Source organism: Carassius auratus, unplaced genomic scaffold, assembly GCF_003368295.1.
Source record: "Carassius auratus strain Wakin unplaced genomic scaffold, ASM336829v1 scaf_tig00016313, whole genome shotgun sequence".
NCBI lineage: Eukaryota > Metazoa > Chordata > Actinopteri > Cypriniformes > Cyprinidae > Carassius > Carassius auratus.
In genome coordinates, this window is record NW_020524664.1 from 46,315 (window position 1) to 67,775 (window position 21,461).

Genomic DNA, 21,461 nt, shown 5'->3' on the forward strand with positions numbered 1-21,461 from the left:
AGTGCAATACCACTCCTTAACTGTGGAATGTCCATTTTCAATGTACTAAAATGTGAAATATTACTGATAACTTATTGTGAAATGCAACAATACTGCAGTGTTTTAAAAAAAATGATCCAAATGACAGCTACACTGTTATATATAGGTAAAGTACAATTTGGTGAGTGGGCTCCCCATCTTCAAGTGAATCAGTTTACATGATGTTGAAGTTTGTATTAACTTAAATACTGAAACCAAAAACTATTTAAAAGCTTCTGAAAACTCAACTCCATTCATGACAACCATAACCACAACCACATTTTACAAACAGGATGACATGCCATTTTCAATATCTTTCTTGTTTTCTGCCTGAAGAGAACTTTAGTTTACAAAACCAGGAATGTTGTACATAAAGTGTCCTGCTGCTAATGAGAGATTCAAGATTTTTCCCCCAACATGATTTTGACATGCAATCTCTTGAGTCTCCAAACCATTGCTTTTTTTAACTACTATTCAAAAATGTTTCCCAATGTTATCCAAAGTCTTTATGAATACACTTGACTCATTTTCAAAACAAAAATTCATGTAGGCTAGTTTGTGGCTTTCACGCCTAAATCTGTATGTGCATGAGTAAACCTATTTCCTTTGGCCAAACAACTTCCTGCTGCAAATGAGAACATTGTCATGCCTCTGATCTCAGAACAGACTTTGGTATCTGAATTGTCACATACAGTGACAAGAAAATCTGATCCCAGTACAGCACCCAGCAGTAAACCTCGGAGAAAGAACAAAGAGCAGTCTCATTTCACCTGAATCGCAAGTGAGAACATAACTTGCAAAATACTTCATTTCTCAATTCCACATCTCATTTCTTCTTCTTCTTTTTTTTAAATTCTTAAATTATCTTTATTGGCTAAGCATATTTTAGTGGGGAATTACTTTATCTGTATTTCATAGGTTACCAATAACAGCACAGATGGAAATTTTAAATACCCACGCACACTGAGAGCGAGCAGAAAGTGGGTTTTACTTCCTTTGGAAATCTAGCAGTTCTTCAGCAATCAAGCAAACACTGAACTATGACTACACTTTCACAATGGTGTTACCATGTTTAATCGCCCTTACAGGTAAAGTGATGTTTTTGTTGTTGTACTTTAAAAGCTAAAATAACTGCAATCATTGCACCAAATCATTACTTTGATATATCTTTCATATATATAATTATATAAATATATACATATATATATTTAGCAGTTGTAAACAAGCTGGATAAAATCCCGTTGCTTGCTTTCTGTCAGTTCTCCTCGTTTCACCACCGAAGCGTTTGGAAGCAGTAGAGTTAAAAGAAGTCAGACTCGGAGAGACAGTGGCTCTGATGTGCAACCTGTCTCTCTACTCTGAGATCCACTGGCTGAGGATGAGTGAGGGCCGGCTGATGGCTCTGATGGTCACAAGTCTGAAACACACTGGAGAACTGTCTGTTGTCTGGAATTACAATGAAACTCATTTTGAGGGCTTTATGGAGAAGCAGATGACTGGACTGAAAATTCTCCATGTCTCCACCAGCGATCTCGCCACATACTATTGTTCAACGTCATATCAAAAACGCTTGGATTTTGATAAAGGAGTGCAACTATATAGTAAGTGTGACATTTAATTTCTTATGAAATGAAATATGGGGCCATTGTTTCTATTGGATTCTTTTTGCTTATATATATATATATATATATATATATATGTGTATTTTTTTTTTTTTTAGCAAATCAACAAAGTAAACAAAAACCATCTGATAATGTACGAGGTGAGAGTCAAAAGCTTTTTTCTAAGGATTTACAGAGCCACATTTGAAGGCCTACTTCTACTGGTGTATCTCTGTTTGTATAAAGTAAATCTAGTATAAAAGCATTTCAAAAAATGTTTCCTGGCCCTCAAATTTGATTCTTATTTATTACTTTGTTATTTCAACAGATTTGTCAGGAGGAGTGAAACAAACAGATTTATCAGGAGGTTTTAGCGGAGCCTCTCTACATTACCAAGTTTTTGCAGCAGTTTTGTGTTTTGGTCTACTGGTAATGTTACTAGCGATTTCTGTGGTGCATATTAAGACAAAAAACGAAACAAAACCCCATTTACAACCATAAAAGTATGTCAATGCCTTGGGTATTAACTTTTTTGTTATCATTTATTTTCATAAAACTAACATTGCCCTGTCATATTGTGGTAGACAGACTTTAAAATATATTTATTATTATTTATTTTTTCTTCTTCTTTTTTTGCATTCATTTAGGCTAGCTACTTAATAAATAAGGAGAAGTGAAGATAATTTTGTGGGGAGTCAATCAGTCAAATCAGTTTTTTTTTTTTTTTAGCTTTTGTTTCTTTAAAATATTGAATGTAGGTTAGCAATAACCTTTCTTTTACTGTCTATGGTAATAACACCTGAAGGCCTCTTGATGGTCAGGGTGGCCTCAATTTTTAATAAAGCTAAAAATAAACATGCAAGATATTTGGTCTCTGTGTATTTCTTATAAAAGTCATTTAATTCAATAATGCGTGTAAGGCCTATATTCGTTAAGATCAACCTATTTTACTAAGTTCCAATCACTGTTCATCTCAATAATAAAAAATCCTGCTACACAAGGCGGCCCTCTAGCGGCCTCACAATATAAAGATGGCGGCGTTAACTTTGACTTCCGGACTCTATCACAACGTCTGATCGATTAATAGGTATATAATAACTTATAACCTTCGATGGACGCTGCTCTTTGAAGTTGATCGGAGTTTTAAGTCGATGTACTTGTCTACAGATTCATTTGCGAGTTAAACGACGCGTGTTGACAGCTTGTCAACAGAATTCCCAGGAATAACTGCTTTCGGAAAATTCCCAGAGTTTGTAAACCTCAAAGCAAGACCAGAACAGGTGTGTAAAGCCTCTTATTTATAGACGTGGTGCGTTTTCAACATCTTATATATCATCTGAATATATCTGATGTAAATCAGGTATTAGAAAATCAAATATTTGAGAAAAAAATCATATAATAAAATGAGAATAGAAGTTGGATGGATTATAAAATATAATTTATTACATAATTAAATTAACTTCCAATAATAATAACAATAACACATTTTGAAAAGTTTAAACTTGCATTATTTATTAATTATAAAGTGAATGATTTTCTTTTTTCTTTTTTGTCGTAAAATACATAACATTCTTTTTTTTTTTTTTACTCTTTCATAAATGCTCCAGTTCTAGAGACTGCAGACCAGCTATGATACTATCTGACCATCCGCCAACCTGGAATTTATCAGGGGTCCACAGTTATCGTCTTTTATTACTCTTTGGTAAGATGCCAACCTTTTTTTCCTCCTGGTGTATTAATTATTAATATATTGTAACTACACTTTTTGATATCTTTCAATAAGCAGTGCGATCTGTCCTCACAACCAGATTTCACTGCTCATCTTCGCTCTGCTCATCTTCGCTCCTATTTATATATATATAAATAGGAGCGAAGATGAGCAGAGCGAAGATGAATATATAAGAAGAGCATATTTATATAAATATATATAAATACTTTTTTTATCTTCTCTTCCCTGCTAGCTTCCTGTCTTGGTGGAATGTCAGTCCCTGATGCTGTGAAAGTGAGGGATACTGCAATTATCCCTTGTTACAAGACATGTGATGGGGATATTTTGTGGGCATTAACAACTAAATATGAAAAGCTGGATGTCCTACGATGTGTCCAAGGGACATGCACAGAAGGATTCAGTTTTAAGAACAGAGTACACCTCTCCAATGAAAAGTCTGGAAACCCTTCTCTAATAATGTCTCCTGTTCTGTACAATGATGAAGGCTGGTACGAAGCCAGGTGTGGTTTAGAATTTCTGTGTAAATTCCACTTGGAAGTTTTCGGTACGTTCATACTTCAGGTATTAGATCAAAACTGTAGTTAACTCACCACTGTTAGATGTGATCTTGTTCTTTGTTTTATGTCTTTTTAATGTTTAGTACCCACTACTGTGAATGTCTCAGTCAGAGGCAACGTCACACTGCCCTGCTTCGCACGCACAGAGAAAAATATCGCCGATGATGCTGTGAGCATCCTGTGGAAAAAAGATGACCAAACTGTATTGCAGGTTCAAGAAGGACTTATAAACTATGGCTCTGGTTTTAGAGGCAGGGCATCAGTTGCACTTCATCACTATAAGGATGGAGACCTTTCCCTTAACATGCTCAGGGTCACCACAGCAGATAAGGGATTGTACCGGTGCTATCACAATACAGATGAGGAACATGGCTATCCTGCTGCTGTCACTCTCAGCGTTACAGGTAATGTCTTTTATAATGTTTATTTTTTCTCCAGAAAAAATAAATAAAAAGTTTACTAAAATGTGCAATTCTTTCTTCAGCTCATCAAAACCTCTATGTAAAAAGGTTTGGAGATAATCTCACCCTGGACCTGTTCGGCTCTGACTCTGTGACTGTAACGTTCACCAGTTCTGATGCAAAGGAGATCCAGGTTTGCAGTGTGACAGGAAACAACACTACATGTTCCTTCGACTATGATAACAGAGTATCTGTCATGAATTACTCCCTCGTGCTGAGAGGATTAACATTCTCTGATGGAGGGACATTCACTGTGAAAGACACCATGGGTGAAGTCATTAGTATCAACACTGTCACTGTCGAGGGTACGTTTGAAATCAAACTAATTCACGTTTATAATGTTTAAAATATCAGAGTGTCTGTTTTTTACAAAGTGCAAGTAGCCCATTTTGATGGCCAAGGCTATTTCTACTATTTCTACTTAACCCCACTCACTGGTTGAGAAAATTGACAAAATTAGGAATAGAAAAAAAAAACATATGGTCACAACACAAGAACAGTGGTGTGGTGAGTGATGACCAGTGGGTAACACTTTAGAATAAGGTGCATGAACTAACAATGAATAACTGTGTTTTCATTAACTAACATTAAGAAAGATAAATAAATGTATTGTTCATTGTTTGTTTATGTTAATGAATACATTAACTAACATTAACCAATGGAACCTTGTTCTAAAGTGTTACCCGGCCTGTGATAGACCCACTGATCTATATATGAAATATTCAGAATTTAATTTTATTTATATTATAGATTAGAGGATAGACCCAAATTAAATTCTGAATAAATTCACTCTTTTCCAATGCTGTATATGAGCTCGAAGAGGTTTTATTTTACAAAAAAAAAAATTCAAAAGTTAATATAAAATATCTAACAGGTATTTAATAGGCCTATTATTGAAGTTTGATGTGGTGTCCTCAAATTTTTATGACGGCATATCCAGCTTGACACGTACAGCTCATGTTGTTAATCCCAAAATATACAGTACTGTGCAAAAGTCTTGGGCCCCTAGTATTTTCACCAACAAAAAATGATTTTAAGTCAGTTATTTCTATCATTTACTGTAGAGTGTCAGTAGAAAATATCAGTTTACATTTCCAAACATTATTTTTCCATTAAATGTAATAATTCAATGAGATTTTTGTTTGCACGAGGAGTCTGACTGCAGCCAGTGCTTCATACAGTGACATGATCTCAACATCTTCCACCCGTTTATGATTTTAATAAACAATATTTACACTGAATATTATTATTGCATTCGTTTTTCAGGTTGTTTTAGCTTTTAGTTAACTGTGCTCCTTTTGTGTCATTCACAGGTGTGGCCTGGAACCCTTACTTTGTGGCTCTATTAGCATTGCCTGTTTTACTCCTCCTTTTCATTGGTCTATTCCTTTGGTGTAAATATCATAGAACGTCACAAGTGACAGAAAATCACTCTTATTATAACGCCAGAGAGTCTACTGTGGTTATAGAGTCTGCATACATTGGAGTGCCACAACAAGAAACCAACCCAAATATCTCGGGGGATGTTGAAGATTATCCAGGGCTGGCAGTAGAGGAGACCATGCCTGTGATACCCAGCACTGAGAAGCAGGACAGCATTGATGAAAACATGTAACATCTCAATCAGAGCAAAAATGCCCAAACCAATTAAAATTTCAATTAGGTTGCTTTCTCAGAATTCTCATCAGCACACATTTAATTTTGGGCAGGGGAATGGACATTTTTACTACTTAATATAAGCATTATACTTGGATATGCTTCTCATCTCCTAACTAGACCCCCCCCCCAAAAATAAAATAAAAATAAAAATAAATATTAAGTCTGCTTTTTAAAACAAAGAAAATGAGGAAGGATAGTATGCAAAAACAGTGGGAAACTGTATATTCATGCAGTCTGTGCATGTTAAAAGATAAAATCTGATTAAGTCAGAATCTGCTTAGGTTTTCTTCTTCTGCTCTACTATATACTAATTATATAAGAGTAGATTAGAGTAGAGTAGAGTAGAGTAGAGTAGAGTCAACTTTATTGTCATTGCACTTTGTAAGGTACAAGGCAACGAAATGCAGTACTACTAATAGCTGATGTTTAAGGGTATTCTATGAGTACATTTGTGCCAGTGAACAAAATGTGAAACTTTTTTTTAAACCACATTGTGGACCAAATTGCTGTACAATACAAATATATACAGAGATAATTTATATAGGGATAGCGAAAAGGATCAAAACAGAGTCTTTAGCGAACTGTGAAATGCACTTAATGTAAGGGATATTACAGATATTAAGATAGAGGTAACTCATTCCAAAGCCTTGGAGCTGCTGCAGAAGTTACTTGTACCTTTCAGTTAAGACTGAGGGACTGTATGACAGCTGATCATTTCATTTAAGTGACCTCCAAATTTGATGCAGGCTAATTATATCAAAAACATATCTGGTGCTAAGCAATACAAGGCTTTGAACATATAACAACTCTTTGTAATGTGCTCTGTATTTATAATAAGAAAGCAATTATATATTGCTTAGCTCAGGAATTATTATTTTAATGACAATATGAACTGCCTTCATTAAGCCTTTTTACTATGGTCACTGATATGTCTGATCCACTGATCTCTGTACTGTGCATTTATCTATGTGTAAAGTGAATGTACAATTATAAGATGAGGAAAGCACACCAGTTTTTAGGGTTTTATGCTGCCACTTGTTACCCAAAAAATGCACTTAAAATATTTGATGTTTTTTGTTATTTTATGATATTTTATTTAATGATCATTTTTTCCTGATATGCTTACACTGCTGACAGACATCTTAAGTCATTAGGGTTGAGCCAGACATGGTTGGGCTGCACAACTGTTATTATTACAGTAATGAAGATGATGTCAGATGTGCCCACACCTTGTAAACCCACCTGTTGCTGGTATTGTGCTGCTTCTTTCTAAGCATTACTCTGCACTTTTTCTTGCTGCTATTGTTTGTTAACTATTATTACAATTAGGTACAAATATTTGTGTGAACTGTATTTTTAAATGTCATGTGTTTTAATAACTTTTGTATTAAAATTCCTATTATATGAATGTGCGATAGTGACAAATCTGCCAAACAATTTCAAAGCATTCAGAGATTAAAATATATATTTATCGTCTAAATGAAATGTCTTAAATATTTCAAGAATCTGTCCATCCATCCATTGCAATGATCTTTTGTGAATCCACTAACAACAAACATGAAGACATTATGTGAAATGTATACTTGTTCATTCAGGAAAAAATAAACAATACCAGTCAAAAGTTATAGGATTCACATGCTCATTTTATTTCCCACATTTTAGAATTATATTAACGCTACCAGAAGTGTGAAATATGTCAAATCCAGCTTAAGTAATGAACAAATAGAATTCTGGAAATCAAACTATTTAAGATTCTCCAAAGTAAACTAAATCTTATACTTACATGCCATTAATGTTTGTGACCTGTTTTACATAATTGTAATTTAACCTATGGATTTACAGCATTGCTTATACATATCAGTCTTCAAAATCTTCGAAACGTAAAATCCCCAGATAAACTTTGGTCACACTTTATTTTAGGGTCCAATTCTCACTATTAACTAACCATTAACTTTGACTATTGCCTCAATTAACTCCTTATTTGTTGCTTATTAATATTTTATAGGGTAGTTGTTAAGTTTAGGGTATTGGGTATTATGGATGTTATGCATTATATGTACTTTATAAGCACTAATAAACAGCCAATATGTTAATAATAGACATGCTAATAAGCAACTAGTTATTAGTGTGAATTGGATCCTATACTAAAGTGTTACCAAAACGCTTTCCTCTGTCCATATTTATATATATTTTCAACATTTCTTCAGTTTTTCATTTATAACCGCTTTTGTGGCATCATGACCTATGGAGATGACATTTGTTGGCTACATGACCATGACATTCAGACCAGGATCAAAGCATGTTTTCATATAGGTCATGAGCAAAACTATAGCTCAAACCACATCTCTGTTTTTGTGCAGTCTATGGAGTACACGATGATGTCATGTGACTTATGTTGTGTGTTCATCTATGTGTATTTAGTCACTCTGAGCTCCAAAATGACCACGAATTCTGCCAAAAGATATCCTTGTGGTATACTTGAAAATATCTGCATAACGAGACCATAACATAACTAATGCTTGCAAATACCCTGGTGATAAACACAGCTGGATTAGTGTTGAACTCCGATTGGCTGAACTAGATTATTCAGCTCAATAAAAAAAGCTTTGGAGATCTATGTTCCACTGTACATGGCAGAGCATATCACGACTCAAGTGAGACACAGGTGGGTGCCAGAATTATTACTATTATTTTTATAAATCTTGGTTTATATTTATGCGGCACGATTGTATCATTATCAAATCCAGGCTTTGAAATTTAAAATATGCTGTTTTCCAGATTGCAAGATGAAGAACTTTGTTATAATGTTTCTGGTTCTGACTGTAATTGCCGATGTGAGTACACTGATTTCATCTAACCATGTTACTTTATATTCTTTTGGTCACTCGTGATTTATCAGTTCATCCACGCATGCTTTGATCACTTTAATCTTTCCCTCTCTTCTAGATCACCTCAGCTAAGGTATGAAAATTATTCATTTCATCAGAAATATTAAGTGTGTAAACACTGGCACTTAGCTGCATTTATTTTCAGAAGCTGCGACTTATCAATGGTCTGAATGGTGGTCTGGTTACTGGTGTAAATGGAGTTAACCCTCTATTGGTGGGTGGCCTGAACCCACCTGTGCTTTCTGGTGGTCCTGCTGTTATTGGACAGCCTCCATTAGCACAGGTAGGAACTGAAGATTTACCAATGAAAAGAACAGTTCATCCAAAAATGAAAATTTGCTGAAAGATTACTCAGACCATCAGAGATATGAATGAGTTTGTTTCTTTATTAGACCTGATTTGGAGAAAACATTATTTACTCACCAAAGGATCCTCTGCAGTGAATGGGTGCCGTCAAAATAAGAGTCCAAACAGCTGATAAAAACATCACAGTATATATTCCACAAGTAGACACTAGTTCATCAATTAATGCCTTGTAAAGTGAAAGAAAAGCTATGTGTTTATGAGAAATAAATCTAAAGCATTTTTAAACCATCACTTCTGGCCACTTCTGAAACCATCTTAATGCTGGATTTGTTTATTACAAATACATAGCTTTTCACTTCACAAGACATTCATTGATGGACTGGAGTCATGTGGATTACTTGTGAATATTTTTATCAGCAGTTTGGACTCTCATTCTGATGGCACCCATTCAATGAAAAGGATCCATTGGTGAGCAATTGATGTAATGATACATTTCTCCAAAACTGTTCTGATGAAGTGAAAAATTGTTAATTTTCATTTTTGGGTGAACAGTTCCTTTAAGCACTTTATCCCAGCTAAAATATAATGTCCTACAGAGACAAATACTAACTCTTTTGTGTCTGACAGATTCTGCCTGCTGCTGCTCTTCCTCCATATGTTCTTCAGCAGCCACCAGTTCCCTTCGCTCCCCCCAACATCGGACCTCAGATGGCTTACCCTTTTGCTTCACCCAATGGGGTATGCGTTCATTTTCATTCACAATGTTTGTGTAACAACATACATTTATTTCAGTCTGAATTAATGTAATTTGGATCGTTGTTTTGGACTTTTCTTATCGACAGGGACTGGCGTATTACATCGGTGGATTCCAGAATCAACCAGCCATGATCCCTCTGCAGCAACAAGTTGCGGTACAAAACAACCTTTTTAGTTGCTTATACTATTCTAATGCTGTAAATTATAAGTATTTGCTATAAATATGTTCATGAAGCTTATTCCTAATGCTTTTAGGCTGGACAAGGTCCTACTGGAAATAATCAAGCTGTACCACCAGGCTCACTGAATAGATTTAAGGTACATTTTTACAAAGCTATTAAAGGCAAAACCATCATTTTTTGAAGCTAGTCTTTAGACATTGATCCAAAATCTTCTCTGTAAATACCTTGAACTTGATCCTATTTACCTATTTACTTGTAGCACATTGCCTAAAATACTACTACTAATACCTAACTATAACTGATTAGTGTGTTCTTAGTAAAACATGTCCTGCAACTTCATTGTTTAGCAATATTCAATGTTAATGCAATATACAAAAGGCAGAATTGCTCCCATCCACCTTTCTAACTGTGTTAAATCATTCTTCTCAGCGCTCCTTCCTCAGAAGGACCACTGCAAGACCCCCTGTCTCAATCACCAAGGTTTGTAGAAAAAAATCATTTTGTATTGTTGTAAAATCTATTGTAACCTGGATTATAATATAATTGATCATTTACATATACTGCAGATGCCATCTCAGGTCAACCCTGCTGTCTCTGGAAACCCTGTTGGGTAAATCTGAGTGATACATGTGCTGAAATAGAAAATTAAGGTGTGTTTTATATATGTGTTGACACACTTATATTTTGATGTTAATGTACAATTATAAATAGTATTGCTGAGAAGCTGACTGAGTTTGTTTCTTTTCACAGATACATTCAAGAGATCTTCTCTTCTCTGCAACAAATGTCATTAATGTAGAATATTCAGAATCACAGCTAAGTAAAACGTAGGGTAAACTGTCTAATGCTTCGCTTTATAGTGACAAATAATCACTATTTGTAACAAATGTTTATACTGAATGCTGAATAAAAGTCACTAGTTGGATGCAACTGTGAATGTTTTCTCCTTTGATTTCCCCATCTTACTCCTGTGATAAGTTTGAGACCACAGCTGTTTCTTTCATAATTCATTGTGTTATATTGCCATCTACTGGCAACAATGTTCTTGAAGTAAAAAAAACAAAACAAAACATTTTTTACTATGTAATTAACAATGTACATGTATTAAATGTAATAATATAATCATGCAATTAATTCTACCATGCTAATCATCATCTTCCTCATTATCACTGTTTTAAAATGAGTTTCCTGTCACTGTTTTATATTCTCTGTCCCAAATTTGTCTCAGTATCTCACATTAAGGCTTTTGTTAGGCTCTGACAAAGCTCATTTCTGATATGGGCACTGGTTCAAAAAGACTTCTATTTAAAGAAATCCAGTACAAATATTAAATTCAGACTAAGAGCATGTCAAAAATGTGGATGGCATCAGGACAGAAAAAGTCACAGCTCATCAAATTTACATAGACTAACAAATGAATAAAATTAAAAGAATTTAAGAAATTATACATACATACATATATATATATATTCAATTGATCAAAAGTGTCAGTAAAGACATTTAAAATTAATTTGTGCTTTTGAATATTTGGACTTGTAATACAATAGTCACCAAAAATCATATATCATGGGTTCCACACATTATTAAGCAGCACAACACCTTTATTTAATTATTTAACAAACACTATAATGAATTCTACAGGATCATGTGACACTGGAGGAATGGCTGTTGAATATGTATTACAGAAATAACGTTTACAAATTTTTAAATAGAAAGCAGATTTTTAAAATTGTAATAATATCTCATTTTTTATCCAATAAATACAGCCTTTGTGACCATAACAGACTTTGTTCAGAAAATCATACAGACCCCAAATGTGTATGTCTGATTCACTATGGATATTTCAGGAGTGTGCAAATGGTTTGTGTCACAACTATTGTGTTTCTCAAGGACAGAAAAAAAAGTATACTTTTCATATGAGTGTTGAAAAAATATTAACCTTGTAATATAAAAATGTTCTGATGTCTCAGCGAATGAATGAAATAATGAAAAATAATAAATAAATACTCCCAAGAAATGAAAAGAAGAATTTCAAAAATTCAAATAAATATACGTTTTTCTTTTTCTATAAAAAGACTATTAAGCTGGGTTGCATAATCAGACATGCTGGGTTTTGGACTATTTGTTAAAAAATCAAAGCATAGTTAGATATTGGCTGATTGTATTATAGTGCCATCTACTGGATTCTTAAAGTTCCTGAACAGTTTAGAAATGAGAAAGGTACACTACAGGCGAGGAAACACAAACCATATGTGACCCTGGAGCACAAAACCAGTCATAAGCGTCTATTTTTGAAACTGGGATTTATACAAAGCTGAATAAAAAAGCTTTCCATAGATGTATGGTTTGTTAGGATAGGAAAATATTTGAAAATCTGGAATCTGAGGGTGCAAAAAAATCTAAATATTGAGAATATCGCTTTTAAAATTGCTCAAATTAAGTTCTTAGCAATACATATTAAGTTTGTACATATTTACAGTAGGTACATTTATTTACAAAATATCTTCATGGAACATGATCTTTACTTAATATCCTAATGATTTTTGGCATAAAAGAAAAATCTATAATTTTGACCCATACAGTGTATTTTTGGCTATTGCTACAAATATACCTGTGCGATTTAAGACTGGTTTTGTGGTTCAGGGTCACATATGAGTCTGGTTCTTCTGTCTGGGATACTCAACTCCTGAACCATGTAAATGCTGCCTGAGATCACCACACAAATTGCCATAATTATTGTTTTGTAGAGAATGGCTCAATCTTTTTTTTTTCAGTCAGACAATAATTTGTCTCCTTACCTCACAGAGCAAACAGCCTTCCATTCATTCTTCTTATATCAGTCTGTGACAAAGCTCAATCCTGAACTCGGCACTGGTGCTTCTCTTCTATTTTAGTTCATTCTTAAATGTTTTAGTGACTTTGGATAAAATCATGATAATTCTCATCTCATCAAACACACATACTGTATGCATACTCAAACCCAGACAATAAATTAATGAAAACAATTAGCAGCTCATTTGCCCATAATGATACATATGTAATGCGGTATAGACAAATTGAGACACATGACACACCGTATGTGTTACAACTACAGCAGTCTGATATTATAAAAGGACATGCACCAGTTTAAAAGTAAAGGGGAAAAGACGCTAATAGTTTGCACTTCTGCTCTGCCTTGAATGTACTTTTATTTTCTCTAATATTCTCAATTTACTGACTGTAATATTAATAGTATCTTAGCGTCTTTTAAAATATATATCTAAGGACAGTATCTTTCTGTTTTAGTATATATTAATTCTCATTGATTTTTCATCCACAGATTACCAAGATGAAGTTTCAGGCCATCTTATCCATGGCCGGTCTTCTCAGCATTTGCACTTGTGCTCCTGTAAGTCTTCATTGAGAAATTCATGTTTTCAGATTGAATCTATAGTAACAGAACTGCTTGTGTTTCACAGATCTACCAGCCACAAATTGGAATAATTGGAAGTAACAGTAATGAGGTATGTTTCTTGTGAAGTTTTGTCACAAATTATACACTAATTATTATATATTAATATACAAATTCTACCATTTAAAGTTTGGGTCAATATATATATATATATATATATATATATATATATATATAAATATAATATAATATAATATAATATAATATAATATATATAGTATAAACTAAGATTATAGTGTTCTGTTACATAATCAGTTGTTTTCTGTCATCCTCACAACTGTTACTTGTTTCTTTGTAGGTTTTGCGTTTCAATGGACTCACTCTGGCAGGTGTGGGTTTGGGTCCAGGACAGGTAAATCAGCTTCCAGTTGAAGTTTAGATTTAGATTTTTCAGACAGAAATAACATGTTTGCCTGGCATATGACAGAGATATATAATTTCTTAACCTGAAACAAGGAATTTCTTTTGTTGGCATGGGGCTCATTTGAATCTCTGCTTTCTTTCTCCTTAGGGAACTGCATTTTTTCCTCCCTTCCTGATGCAGCAGCAGCCCCCACAGGTGCTCAACTTTAACCCTGCGATGCAGGGACCATTCCTGCCCCCTCAAATAAACCAGCTGAACCCAGCACAGTTGCCCCCGTTTCAGCAGGAGCAGCCCATACCTGGCATTATTCCCAACAACGGCTTACCAGCACAGAACCTTCCTCCGGTACAGACAGACTGCAAAGGGAACATCAATCTCTCATGGATTTCTTTTTTCTTTTTTGTTCCTTATCCACACATTTTTTCATCATTATTTTTCTGGAGATTATAAAAAGGCATCTTTTGTTTTTAGGGTTTTCCGTTCTTCCTGACTAATCTATATCCTTTGAGGAACACTCCTGTAAGACTGACACCAAACCAGAACGCTGGGCCAAGTGTTCAAGCCCAGGACACCCTGCAGCCAGTGCAGCCAGTGCAGCCAATCCAGGTATTGTAAAGCCTTCTCTAACATTTTCTCCTCCTTCTTAATCGATTTATTAGGCAAAGAAAAAATATTAAATTAAAAGTGTATTGCATTTTTAAGTGTGTGCATTTTTATCTGACACATCTCAAAAATATTAAACATATTTAATTTTTAAAATATTTCTACCTCATTATTTTTTTTTTATAAACATTTATTTTTAAATTTACATTTATATTTAATCATTTATTAGATGCTTTTATAACAAAGCAACTTACTACTGATTAAACATTTAATTACATGATGTAGTCCACAGGGGCTTGTATTTGTGTTTTCTTTAAAAGAAAATATTTCACATTTAACAGAACAGGGGAAAAGCAGACCTGAAAGTAACGTCTGCTCCTGATTACCGTGGGGATCAGACCGGTCCTGGAACTGGAGAGGTTTTTTTCAGAAGTTATCTTTTGTTAACATGTTGCTAATAACCAAACATAACAAAACATGACTGGGCTGAATAATTAGACAGATTGTTAATCAATCGTGTCTCTGACAGGGGCGTCCTGGGTTCCCACTGTTTGAGCCGCTCAGAAGATTTCTTTATTAGAAAGGTATTAAAAGTTTTCTAAAATTTTATATCATACCAATTAATTGTTTAGAATTTACATTTGTTGTTGGTTTTCCAGATATCCCTCCATGGAGACCCCTCACAGGAACCTTTTTGTTCAACTTGGACATCAATATGTTACCTAATAAAATAAAATAAAAATATGCTCATTATTAATTTTGTCTAAAGTGATTTTTTTTTCCCATGTTGAAAATACTTCCTTTTACTTTCCACTTAAATCTGATTAAGAGCAGTGTTCATATCTATTAACTATTAAGAATATAAGAATTCACTTCAGTGACAAAATGATCGAAGTCAGTTTTGATGCTGGAAATTTTATTGAACAGATTCTCAACAATGATTAAAGAAAGAACCCCCCCCCAGCAAATTAAGAGTTAACACCCATAAATATGAGTTAATTAACAACCACAACAACAGAAATCTATAATACACATTTAAATTTTACTGCTGAATTATATAACAGCTGGATGTTCACCTGTGGAAAAAGAAAAAGAGGTTATTCAAAGCCAAAACGAAGTTTTTAATCAAACTAGGCACAGCAGTCTGCTTTACCAGTGTGATTATTGTACATGGTTCTTTTCTAGTTTGTCTCCCGATCACCTTCAGACTCCGCCTGGAGAACCAGAGTCAAAAGCAATGTTGAATAAATAAATATAATAAGTGAATCATATGTAATATAAATATGAAACATTATAAAATCTAAAATGAAAATATATGAAGCAATCATAAACATATATTTTTTTAAAATACTGAAATACTCTTAACTTGAGAACCAAAATACTGACCTTCATGAATGATGGGAGCTAATAAAGAGAAAATACATGAAAGCAAGAAAGAGAATGCAGTTAGGAGAAAAATGATGACGGCTGATGTCTATAATGTAACTGATGTGATATTATTACATATTCCTGATTACTTACAAGCTGTGTAATGCCATATTCAAATGAGATTTTTTGCTGTGGGGAACACATATACAATAGACTGTTGTGTTGTTTAAAAACTATATTTAGTGCCCAGATATGACTGCAGATAGAGATGATAAGACTTACTGTTGCAGTTGGGTTGTAGATGAGCTTCACATAAGGCTGTTGGATATGAAAGTGTATTTCAAGATTTGGTAAACTGAATTTAAATGTACTTTTATTGATATCTTTCTTTTATGGGCTGTCTGTTATCCTTTTATATATATGTTATCGTTCTATTTATTTGATATAGTTTATTAAACATGATGAATGTTCATTATAATGCCTGTTACCTGCGGGCCGTAGAGGTTGAAACCCTGACCGTACTAAACAAGATAAACACTAAATATTAATTAATTACAGCACAAAGACATCATATGGAACCTATCTCACTATAATAATAATAATAATAATAAAAAACTTTACCCCAAGTTCCTGAGGTCTATTCACTCCACTCTGTAAATAAGTCAAAAACAGTATACATTTCTTCAATATGAAATAATATTATATCTGTAAGAGAGATTTGAATTATAACTTCATTACCTTTTTAGCTGGCTGCATCTGCCCTTTGTCCTGGATAGAAGAAAAAAAAAGTATTTTCTGTGTAGATCATAAGCCTTTAACTTTTACTGTGTGTTTAAATTATAACTCTCACTATGTGTTCAATCTTTCAAATTAAACAAAGTATGAAATTAAAAAAAAAAACATATTGTAAGCTATTGCAAATGAAAAATGAGTGGCAAAGTATTATCTTTACTTAGACTGTTTCGTTCACTTACTTTTGGTAAGAGGAACACATTCTCTCCCTGAAACAAAAGCAACAATTAATTCTGATTTTATCTTCTGTGTTACTGTATTTTTGTTTCTTGAAATACAGTATCTTAGGTTAATTAATGTCAATTTCCCCTATATAGTGGCATTACCTCCTTTAGATGGAAAGCACTAATATTCTGTTAAAGGGAGAACATAGTTAATGTTTACTTGTGTTGCTCTTTGTTACATTTACTCATATCAAAATATTAAAGATTATTTCTATTTCAGGATACAAAACAACAGCACAATATATTTTACTCACCTGCAAAGTGACATTGTCAGCCTATGTTGATCCAAGTGAATAAAACACAGATTACAGACTTCACATGCATTCAGTTCATGACATTTAATGTCTTTAGTTGAATCATCAATATCTTACCTTGAAGACTGGAATGAACTGCCTGTTATCCTAGAAAATGTATCAAAGTGAACTCATAAATCTATACACAATCAATAGCAACTCGACATAAAACCCTGTTTATTCCATGAATGAATTTGTGAAAAGTGCATGTTAATTTTAGCAGAATGAGCTTACCATCATGTTGGGACTCAAAGGTTTTCCAAAAAGTGGATTCATTTGATTCTCTTTACCCCCATCTACTGGAGCTTGGGTTGGATGCATTGGCATCCTATCCAACTGAAGGGATTTAACAATATTTATAATTCATTTTCATATTTCAGCAAATATTCAATTGTTCTAATGTGCAGTCTAACTTACTTTGTGAGATGGTCTACCTGCTCTCCCATTCCTCTGTGTTTTTTTGGTTCCTCCCCATCTATGCCATTGTGCTCTTTGCTGTGTACATGTGCATAAATCTTTTGTTTATTGTAATGCATAATGATTGCAAACTTTGCAAAAAGAATCGAAAATGTTGCTCACCCTGTCTCCTCCGTTTTGACCAAGGAACACTGGATCTTGTCCAAACGGAGAGACATTAGATGGATCTTGTGCATGTGGCTCAGGTCCATCTGGATACAACGGGCCCACTGCATCTGGCTATAGTGAGTGTCAGTTAACGTTTTGAAGTAAAACTACCTCAAATTATTATGAATTATGAATAAAGTGGAAAAACGTACAAAAACTGGACGCCCAGAACTCTGCTCCCATCTGGGCCTGATTGGAGTTGGCTGAAGTACTTTCACTCCTCCATCCTCTGGACCTGAGAAATATTGCTCTCCATTTACTGGGTTAACCTGATCCCAGTGGCTTCTGTCATTGGGCTAATAAAAAAAGCATTAATGCATTAAAAGTTTCGGACACCTGTCGTGGCAATAATAAAATGTAAAACAGTGTGAAACTCCACACCATGACACTAATGATAAACTGTATACCCAAAATATCTAAATACTTACTTGAGCCGCCACCACAACACATGATAATGCCACTAGAAACCACATTGCTTCTATATAGAATAAATATATGCAATTTTCAGCATTAAATTGAAGTAAAATATCAGCTGATGTGGCACCAGAATCAAAGACTGTGACTTCTCAGTGTTGGTGCCTGTAAGCCTATGTCACATCGGTCGTGCTCCTCTCTTTATAAAAGCCAGGTGTTGAGCAATTGTCACTGTTGTTGTGGATCATTTGTTTTGAACAAGGACTAATCAATTGTTAGAGAAATTGTTACTTAAAATACTAATACAAAGCTGAAGTTATTTAAGGTGGTCAAAATATAAGGGTATGTTGTAGTCCATTCAAGCATTTCATAACATTACACACTTTTTGCATCAAAGAGATGTACGTAAGTGTATGGACTTACTTATAATTCTTTCTCTGTTGCAATATCAGTCAGATAGATTAAAGAAAGCCACAGAGGAGTGTCTTCTGTAGGAGGGATTGTGCTGATTGCTTAACTAATTTGTTGCCTTAAGCCCACCTAATGTCTTTATATCCACCCTGTGCATTTAGCAACAGCAGTCAGCAATTTTGCAATTTCAGGCATCAACATAACAGAGGGGTGTGATATCTAATGCTGTATTTAAATCCGCAGGTTGTTCAAATTATTATTATATTTCTAGGCATCAGAGCAATAAATATTCTTCCTAGAATTTCTGCTGCTTTGGAGAATCATACTCTTCGACAGAAACATGAAGACAGTGATCTTATTTGCATGTCTTCTTGGTCTGTCTTCCAGGTAGGTTTCAAAAGCGATACTTTTGATGTTTACACAGTTTAAGTTGCATGTTAATAATGTGACAGTGATAACAATGATTATTTTTCATTGCTATTAGGCTGAAGTTCACCGGCGTGTGGCTCGCTCATTATCCAGCTCGGATTCTGATGAGGTTAGTCAAAAATTCTACCTCCAAGTTAAAAATAAAAAATTCAAGATAATGTTTTAATTGCTTGTATGTCTGTCTTAATGTCTTTAATCAGAGTGGAGCATTTTTCTCCAATGTGCGTCAGCCTGTCCCGCTTCTCAACTATGATCAGCTTCTTCAGCTGCTGATGGCCTTTAGAACTGTCCCAGATGCAGATCCAGCCCCTGCCCCGGTGCCAACTCCCCCCGCTGCCCCATCCACTGCCCCAAACCCGGTGCCAACCCTCGCACCTATCACAGCACGCTAAGACCTGCTCTTTTGTTGAGAAAAATTTACATTTTCTGGTTGCATGAGAGTAGCGTAATGATTAGAAGAGCTCTTATAGCCAGTGATATTAGTCTAACTGTCTGAAAACTACAGTAGAAATACAAATCAAATCAACACTTTCTGGACAGCTTGGAACATTAGAATAATTATACACAAGTGCAATTTATACGGGAGATAAAAAATGTCATTTGATTAATTTGTTGTTGTTCTCACTGTATTTCAACAGTTTGTTCCCATTAAAACAATTGTGCTTTTATCAGTTTTACTGCCTGTGTGTATGATTCAGTATTTTGGATGTTAGAAGTTTCATTTATGAATGCAAATATGATTAATACATTTCAAATGCTCAATACACAACACTATAAAAAAAACAAAAAAAAAAAACTAGTAATAATATAATAATAATAATAATAATAAGAACAATATATATATATATATATATTATATATATATATATATATATATTATATATATATATATAGTATATTATATACAGTACAGACCAAAAGTTTGGAAACATTACTATTTTTAATGTTTTTGAAAGAAGTTTCTAATGCTCATTAAGCCTGCATTTATTTGATCAAAATACAGAAAAAACAGTAATGTTGTGAAATATTATTACAAACTTAAAATAATAGTTTTCTATTTGAATATACTTAAAAAAAAATATTTATTCCTGTGATGCAAAGCTGAATTTTCAGCATCATTACTCCAGCCTTCAGTGTCACCATGTAACATCCAGTCTATCACATGATCATTTAGAAATCATTCTAATATTCTGATTTATTATGAGTGTAGGAAACAGTTCTGGCTGTCTTATATATTTCATGAATAAAAAGAACTGCATTTATTCAAAATAATTTTTTTCTAATAATATATATTCTAATAATATATTTTCTTTACTATCAGTAAAGAATAAGATAAGAAAAATTACTGACCAGTAGTGTATATTGTTATTACAAAATATTTATATTTTAAAAACAGCTTCTTCTAGCTTCTTCTTTTTTTTTTTTTACATCTCAATCTTTTTAAATAACATGATCATACATACTTATATTTGTCACAATCATGATATGTCAGTTCAATCATTATAGAGATTTTTTCAATTGATTTTTTGTTAAAAACAATTCCAATTACTTTTGACAGTTTTCTGTATTTTTGAAGATCTCTATGGCACAGATATGAGGAAAGTTATTATTTATTATCAAGAATCCCAGTCACATCCGGCCCCAAGGTGTGCCTTAATCTTTTGTTTTGTTTATGTGTTGCATAAACTCAGTTTAAGTATGTGTACAATTGTTATATCATAAAAAAGTCAACCCACGTAACTCATTTCTCTATTTCTCAAGTGCTGAGTAAAGTCTGACTTGCTAAATACTAAGTGTTAAATTTTTTCAATTGTGTCACCGTGTCACTGCTGCTGATTGGCCAGTTGCATGTCAATAATGTATATATAAAGCATATATGACTGCTGGCTTGATGTCCCACAGACAAGTCTTTCATACTTTTGGAATAAAGGTAAGAAGCAATGGTAGACACAATTAATAGCATTTACTTTTATATTTGGTCATTTAGCAGCCATTTTTCTTCAATACGATTAAACACTTTCTCTATTAGATCAGAGCCGCTCTTCTTGAGAACCATGAAATCTTTCTCATTGTTGCCTGTGTATTTGGACTCTGCTGTGCTGTGCTAGTGAGTATTATGCATATTTAATTGCATGTGCATGTCATTTTTAGCACCACATATTTCTGTAAAATAATTTATAACAATGGAACTGAAATGATGATGGTGATGAAGATGCAAAATGACAAATTAATTTTCCTTTTTAAGGCAGAGGATGAAGAACTTCGAGAGAAGCGCTCATCAAGCCGTTCCTCAGAGGTCAGTTTGAAATCAAAAACTTAAAATCCTTGAAT

The 21,461-nt window shown here is 33.8% G+C and overlaps 1 protein-coding gene and 1 long non-coding RNA gene across 3 annotated transcripts; both read left to right on the forward strand.

The window, feature by feature from the left end:
* The first annotated feature begins 625 nt into the window (after positions 1–625).
* Positions 626–7,650, forward strand: LOC113075051 (uncharacterized). 2 transcript variants are annotated; one of them, XM_026247765.1, is made up of 10 exons: positions 626–799; positions 937–1,106; positions 1,278–1,619; positions 1,739–1,780; positions 1,948–2,899; positions 3,227–3,321; positions 3,581–3,892; positions 3,989–4,309; positions 4,390–4,671; positions 5,680–7,650. In XM_026247765.1, exons 6-10 carry the CDS (start codon positions 3,249–3,251, stop codon positions 5,979–5,981), a joined length of 1,290 nt encoding a protein of 429 aa, XP_026103550.1. In that variant the 5' UTR covers positions 626–799; positions 937–1,106; positions 1,278–1,619; positions 1,739–1,780; positions 1,948–2,899; positions 3,227–3,248; the 3' UTR covers positions 5,982–7,650. The 2 variants fall into 2 exon arrangements, with proteins under 2 accessions (XP_026103550.1, XP_026103551.1); XM_026247766.1 differs by having other exon boundaries at positions 760–1,106; positions 1,948–2,706; positions 2,787–2,899.
* A 7,269-nt stretch (positions 7,651–14,919) lies between these two features.
* On the forward strand, positions 14,920–15,332 carry LOC113075046 (uncharacterized). The gene is made up of 3 exons (XR_003280879.1): positions 14,920–14,994; positions 15,105–15,159; positions 15,235–15,332. It is a non-coding gene; the product is annotated as an uncharacterized LOC113075046 (long non-coding RNA).
* Positions 15,333–21,461: the final 6,129 nt, after the last annotated feature.